Source organism: Pundamilia nyererei, unplaced genomic scaffold, assembly GCF_000239375.1.
Source record: "Pundamilia nyererei isolate P.nyererei 1_Seehausen unplaced genomic scaffold, PunNye1.0 scaffold00121, whole genome shotgun sequence".
Lineage (NCBI taxonomy): Eukaryota > Metazoa > Chordata > Actinopteri > Cichliformes > Cichlidae > Pundamilia > Pundamilia nyererei.
The window spans coordinates 1,586,784-1,594,076 of NW_005187522.1; the positions used below are offsets into that span (position 1 = coordinate 1,586,784).

Consider the following 7,293-nt stretch of genomic DNA (forward strand, 5'->3'; position numbering starts at 1 on the left):
CTGGATTAAATCTTTTCTGCAAGAAAAGACTGTCCTGTCTCCTAACCAGGCCCAACACACATTTCCATGTATTTTGGATGAGCCACTAGATGGCAGCAAAGCTAAAGTCACTGCCCTATCATGAGCCTCTTAATTTTTACAGGTCAGGTTCAGAGCAGACAGTGCATTGAGGATGTAATTCGATTCGCTGCAAAGGAACGTCTCTTTCTCATGGCTGATGAGGTAATCTCTCTGAATGTCTTAAGACATCTGTCTGATGTATAATCTTCTTCACCTTGTTAATATCTATCCTATTGTCCTCATCTCCCAGGTGTACCAGGATAATGTGTATGCTGAGGGATGCCAGTTCCACTCTTTTAAGAAGGTCCTGTTTGAGATGGGGCCCGAGTACGCAGAAACAGTGGAACTGGCGTCTTTCCACTCAACCTCTAAGTGTTACATGGGAGAGTAAGTTGTTTTTTTCCCCCTCTTATTTGTGCTGGGGATAAAATAGCTATGAAAAAATAGTTATTTGAAGGGGAGGTTTTACAACAATTAGCTCCTATAGCTAATTGAAGCTATATATTGAAGTAAGGCTGCAATATATAGCTTGCGTTTCTCTCTTTCTTTGTGTTTTGTTTTGTGTTTGCTGTAATTCTCACATTATAATCTGCCTTGTAGGTGCGGTTTTCGTGGGGGCTACATGGAAATCATCAACATGGACGATGAAGTGAAGGACCAGCTCACCAAGCTGCTGTCAGTTCGTCTGTGCCCTCCTGTTCCTGGTCAGGCTCTAATGGACCTGGTGGTTAACCCTCCACAGCCTGGGGAACCTTCTTATGGCAGCTTTATCAAGGTACACAGTCTACCATCATGGGCTGTATATAAATAAAATGATGACACTGAAGCTTAAATATCGTAAACCTACATTCTTTATCACAGCTAGCAAGCAGTGACCCCTGTGGTTGCATAAAAGCTGTCAATGATCAGTAAACTCTCTTCTAATGATGACTTACAGCCCCAGTCACTAGTTTGAAGTCCTTTTGAATACAAACTATTGATTATGGATTTTACTTAACTTGCTGACATACCAGAATACATTAACCTCTAGACATCCAGCCCATCGAGGGTTAAGCGAGGGTTTCGCTAAAAAGGTAAATTTTCAAAAGACAAACTTCCTGTTAGTGCCGTCAGGTAGGGCTGCATGAACACAAAAAATCAGCAGGGTACAGCTTCCACTTTCTTCTACTTCCCTGAGATGTCCGTGTTTATTAGGTGCACTTTTTTGGCCAGCTGTAGTGCGATTGCATTGGTGGTTTCAGTGCGCTTCTGTGAGGCGGATGGCGGCGCTGGCATGCTGTACAGCTTCGCTTTTATCAACATCTGAGCTGATGTTGGATGACTGACGTTAGAAACCACTGCACTGCTTTTCTTGGCCTTCATGCATTCATCATTACTGCACTTTGCGGTGTCTTTTCAGGCGGCTGAATAAGTTCGTTGTATTGCTGTTCATTACAGACACACAGCACTCTTTGCAAATGATTTCTTTTTGGAAGTATTTTCAAATAACGGCTAATGATCGGCTTTCAGGGACAAGCCGTTCATCTTCTGCTCTGCCAGACATTTTGTTCTATATCTGTTTTTAACACAGTGTCACTCGTCCAGATTAATCCAGGTAAATTCATGCCTTGCGATGGAGGGAACACCTGTGATTGGCTCATGCAAGCACGCCATCAGGAGCTGATTTATGGGCCACTTGATTTTTGTTTGCTTTGCATTTTAAATATCGCTCAGTCATAATCATTGTATTGTTTTGCAGCCCTACCTTCACGTATCACTGTAGTTCATCCAGAAGAACACAAAAGATGTTTCATGGTTTTCTTATAACAAAGCTTAAAATCAAAAGCTCTTGAGGTCAGCATTATCCTGCTCATGTTGTTTACTTCTGGTCATGTGTGATGTAAATCTAAGCAGTAAACTGTTCAAGTGCACCTCAGAGTCATTTAGCCAGGGATGAGATAAAAACCCTTTGCTGAATTTGAAACTTTTTTTTGGAGCTTACAGCACAGAGGATGCAAATATGCAGATAAAGTACTCCAATCAAGTGAATCCCAGCATCATAAATGTATATATGTTGGATCTAATGTTGCCCCCGCCCCAATATCTCTTTCCCACATCCAGGAACGCACAGCCACATTAAGTGCCTTAGCAGAAAAGGCCAAACTTACAGAGCAAGTTCTCAACACGGTCCAAGGCATCAGCTGCAACCCTGTGCAGGGTGCTATGTACTCCTTTCCTCGCATAACCATCCCTGAAAAGGCTGTCAAAGAGGCCACGGTCAGTCATGAACCTTCTTTTATAAATAATTCACCATTTCTGTTTCAGGGTGATGACATTGGTCAGAAGCAACAAAAGAAGAGAGACATTGCAGTTATGCAAGAATTTCTATAGAACATTCTCTCTAATCTCCAATCGCTCATGTTTGCAGTTCTGCTATTATTGTTTTAAAAATGTCTCTCTGTGACCTTCACGGCCTTAACTGCACTCATGTCACACTACATACAAGCCACATTAGGAATGGCCATTAAATACAACATGCAGACCGGTGGTGGATGTGCAACGTGCCAAAGAAGCTGAGCTCGTTGCCAACGCGCCACCTTGCTGTCTTAGAAGAACAAATGATTTCCAATGGCTCAGGGTTTCAGTTCTGTCCCACGGGCAATTGTTCTGTAGGAATTTCACAGAGAGCGGATGAATCAAAGCACCGAGAATCTGATCAGCCTTAGAGAGGGTAACGTCACATTGACCCACTGACATGTGGTCAGCTCCTGTGACTGACCACAAAGGAGTAGCATTATCCCAAAAACACACACATACCTGCATTATCACAGATCTGCTGTTAATCCTCTTTAACTTGCCTTGTGGCCTGAGATTTAAAAAAAACAACCCAAAAAAGTTTCTTTTTAGAAAACACAACTTTTACTTTGTCCAAAAGTCACAGACAGCGTTTCTTTTTTGTTTTTTTATATCATATATCTTCTATCAGCTGTTCATTATCAGATAAATTAAAATTCACTAAATAAATTAAAATCATATGGATTTTTTTCCTTTCAAAATTCAAACATCATGTTTTCTTTTTAGTTGTATTTTGTACCTGAGGGTCACCATAGTGAAGACATTTAAAATATCTTAAACTTCTCATCCACCCTCATGTCATGTTGTACAGCTTAATGTGGTACTTTATTTTATTTTATTGTGGTATTTGTTTTATTGAGCTTTTTCTGTTGTAATTTGTTCCAGTTGAACTTTTAATTGATTAATTTTGTTTATTTGAACTGAAAATACTATTTACTGTTATTTAAGTTAAATTAAGCATATATCCTCACAGTTTTCTGTTATAAGTATAGCTTTTAGTTAAAGAGCCCCATGCCACCAAATTATCAAGAATTGTACATATAATATTTCCTTTCCTCTCTCTCAGGAAAAGGGACAGCAGCCAGACATGTTTTATTGCATGAAGATGTTGGAGGAAACGGGAATCTGCCTCGTACCTGGCAGTGGCTTTGGCCAAAAAGATGGGACCTACCATTTCAGGTACACAGCAAATGTGCAACCTACAGTCAGAAAATCAAGATATTCAGTTATTCAGTAGATGCACTTTTATAAAACAACAATCACCTTCATAAATGTTGGTTTTAGTGCAGTCCTGTTGCTTTAGAGTGGCTTTGAACAAGTGGCTCAAAACATTTTTAAGGCAATTTTTAAAAAAAATATCTTAAATATTATCCCTGTCAGAACCTCTAAATTAATTCTTCTGGGATTCTGGAAGTCCAAAGAACTCTCAGCTGGGCCATCTGCTGTTTTCTACATCACTAGGGTTAATTTGTGTTTTCCTTTTCTTTGCTCATCTTGCCCAGAATGACCATCTTGCCACCGACCGACAAGCTGAAAATCCTCCTCAATAAAGTCAAAGAGTTCCACCAGAGATTCACCCAGCAATATTCTTAAATTCCCGCATTTTTCCCGCTCCATTCACAAAAGGAGGAGCTGGCCAAACACAACAAAAAGTATCAGCCGACCAGAATTTTATCTGTTAATATTAAGTGCCTTCTCTGCAGTGGCTCTGGTAGTCTCTGTGATGACGCACTCCAACCTCTATAGCTGTCACATTTGGACATTTGCAGAATTTTGTCTTAAGGCGCTGTTTGTGCCAAAAAAAAAGAAAAAAAGAAGAGGTACGAAATTAAATTAAATCAGAGACCTGTGTCCTTTTCTTTTTTTTGGTGCAACATGGCTTAATCTATTATCTGTGTCGTTTTTAAAAGATGTATATACTCCAGGTCTGTAACTTTCGTTTTGCTAAATGGCTTGACTCTGCGTCTTGAGTTATAAAGAAGGTGCAACGAAGAATGAAGAAAAGAGTGATGCTGCTTAGAAACTGAGAATGTGCAAAACAAAATAGTTAAAATATTCCACTTCTGTAGGCTTTGCTCAACTGGAAGAATATGCTGAAAAAGCTTCTTTTGCATGATGGTTTGGTAGTAAGTAATTTGGTAGTGTCAAAATAAATGTAATGCTCTGATGTTTTGCCTCATTATTTTGGAGAGTGTGTTTAAAAACAAGAGCCTCCTTTCTCTTTTCCTTTGACCTTGAATTCTATGGCAGCGATCTTATTTCCTTGGTTCAACATGCTTCTGTTGTTCACTGAAGGTGTTTTATGTCACATACCACAAACTGAAAAAGTAGCATTGTCTTTACTTGACATCTGTTCGTCTGAGTCTGGTGACCCTCTTTAACCTCAGTCTTCTTCCTTGAGACAAATGATAAAATCAGCACATTGTGTGTAATTTTAGCAGCCTTAGCCTTTCAGTTCAGCTTTATGTATAGAGCACCATTCACAACAACAGTCACCTCAAACTTTATAGCTTCTTCTTTTCTTATAACATCAGTCAGCAGTCAGACATTCCCCTAAGAGCAAGCACATGGCAACAGTGAGAAGCAAGAACTCCCTTTTAACAGAACTAGACTAAGGGAGGTACAGTCAGTCTAACCAGTTTTGGGGGGGAGCACAGAATATAAACTATTAGAAAGAGAAGACATACTGTTGTCAGCTGGACTTCATCCCTTGCTTCCTCCTCCGTAATGGTAGTTCAGAAGGCTGGGTGAAAGCTGAAGAAAGAAAACATTTCACAATCACACACACTTTTAAATTTGACACCTAAAATATGGTAAAGTTACATAACTAACTGTAGGGCTTATATTTAAAAAATTAGAAATATCAGCATCATGTTTTTTGTTTTTTTTTTAAGTAGCTTTTATTTTGAAATTGTCAGTTTTAGGAAGACAGTGAATTGGATATATATTATGAAAATAAAAACAGAAGGATGTAAGTAACATTTTTAAAAAAACACTAAAATATTATACAACAGTAATTTGTGTTATGTGCAAATGGTTATAATATACAGTAAAATACACTAAAAGGCAGACCATTGATGATTTCCATTAAGTAAATGGAGGATTTTATTTAAGTTTAAAGAATCGTGTTCAGATCCTATAACTGTCTTGGGTCTTTTATTTTGAAAGTTGCATATTGTTGCCATAAATAAAAACCTCTGTGTGTAACTGGTAGCTCTTCTCAATAATCTTATTGCACAAATTTTAAAACATACTGGTCTCCCAAGAAGAAAGTGAAGGGTTTTATTTTGAAAATACAACACATACTATACTGTACTATGAACAAAGTTTACCCCAGTATATGTCTATTATTTGGTTTCAGTTACCCTGTCATTACCAAGCAGGATAAGGGATCATGCAAAGCTGAATATTAACTCGCTGAGTTAACTCCACATTTACTCGTGCATTTACAAGAAAGGTGTTGGCAGCATCTGACCAATCTGACAAACACAGATAAGTGTACTGATCTGTGAGCTTCAGCATGCAGCAAGAAGAAATGGGAGTGAGACAAAACATTTTTTTTGAGCAGGCAATTTATTGAAAACAACGCTTAAACTGAAGCAGGCTGTTTTACAGCTGATCAAAAGTTTAAGACCACACCTCTGAAAAAACCCCCGTAAATCCTCCCAATACAGAAGTTCCAAACATGAACTAATGAGTAGTTCTACCATTATTGTTGATCACTTCAAAAATTCGTTGCGGCATGCTTAATGCAAGCGTTTACATGAGGTTCGTGGGAACATTTCTCCAAGTGGTGAAGATGGCCAGACGGAGGGCATCTACTGTCTGGAACTGTTGTCCATTTTTGTAAACTTCCCTTGCCATCCATCCCCAAAGGTTCTCAGTTGGATTTAGATCAGGGGAACATGCAGGATGGTCCAAAAAAGTGAAGTTATTCTCCCAGAAGAAGTCCCTTGTCCTGCTGGCATTGTGTACTGTAGCATTGTCCTGTTGAAAAACCCAGTCGTTACCACACAGAGGAGGGCCTCAGTCATGAGGGATGCTCTCTGCAACATCTGGACATAGCCAGTGGCCATTTGACACCCCTGCACCTCCTGAAGCTCCATTGTTCCCCTGATGAGAACTTTGAAAACATTTTTTGTTTTTGAAGCCCTTCAGTCTCAGATGAAGGGCCTGATATTTATGGGGCTGCAGTCGGCACCAGTGACAGCCTTAATTTCTTAAGGTCCAACCACCAAAACATGATTTTTTGCGATTTTTCAAATGGTCTTAAACTTGCAATCGCAACTGTATGTTATATTAAGCCCCAATAAACACAAAACAAGGAGGCTGAATCTTCAAAAAGGAAAGGACTGAAACATATAAGAGAATGGAGAAGAAGAAGAAGAATGACCTGGCAGCAGCAGGTCACAGGTCAATTTTTGTCCTGCTGCTCAAGATTTTTCTTAACACATCTGTGACGGTGGAGTTATCTTCAGCTGTGACCCTGCGTCATTTCAGTGGATTCCTTTTGTCCTCTTCCCTCTCTGTTTGATATGTGAAACACAAGCTGCAGCATTTTTTTCCATCTTTATTTCAAGAAGTTGCTTTACCTGCAACACTCAGAGACAGGTGGATCATTAGGTTTAAACAGCGTAAACCTAAAGTGTGTAATGTTCATTTCAAGCAGAGCAGAATAATAATTTTCTCTGAGAGAAAAAGGTATTGTAATGTGAACGCGCATGACAGGTCAAACCACACGGAGAGAGATTTGAGTCAAACAAACCAATCAGACGGCAATATTCAAATGAATCAACTGTCAGTTAGTGACACTGTGTCAGCGAAGCAGTGAAAGTTACCATGGCGATGCTATTCTGCGTGACTGACAGTGAAATCTATGTGAAGTTTTGCTCAGCACCA

The 7,293-nt window shown here is 39.3% G+C and overlaps 1 protein-coding gene across 3 annotated transcripts in view; it reads left to right on the top strand.

Annotated features, from left to right (window-relative positions):
• The window catches only part of gpt (glutamic--pyruvic transaminase), a 15,983-nt gene extending 11,422 nt beyond the window's left edge, over nt 1-4,561 (top strand). For all 3 annotated transcript variants that reach the window (XM_005742560.2, XM_005742559.2, XM_005742558.2), the window contains 6 exons: nt 143-222; nt 311-447; nt 661-835; nt 2,161-2,316; nt 3,461-3,573; nt 3,897-4,561. In XM_005742560.2, coding sequence (XP_005742617.1) covers nt 143-222; nt 311-447; nt 661-835; nt 2,161-2,316; nt 3,461-3,573; nt 3,897-3,987 — 752 coding nt within the window. In that variant the 3' untranslated portion in view covers nt 3,988-4,561. The remainder of the gene's footprint in view (nt 1-142; nt 223-310; nt 448-660; nt 836-2,160; nt 2,317-3,460; nt 3,574-3,896) is intronic.
• Nucleotides 4,562-7,293: the final 2,732 nt, after the last annotated feature.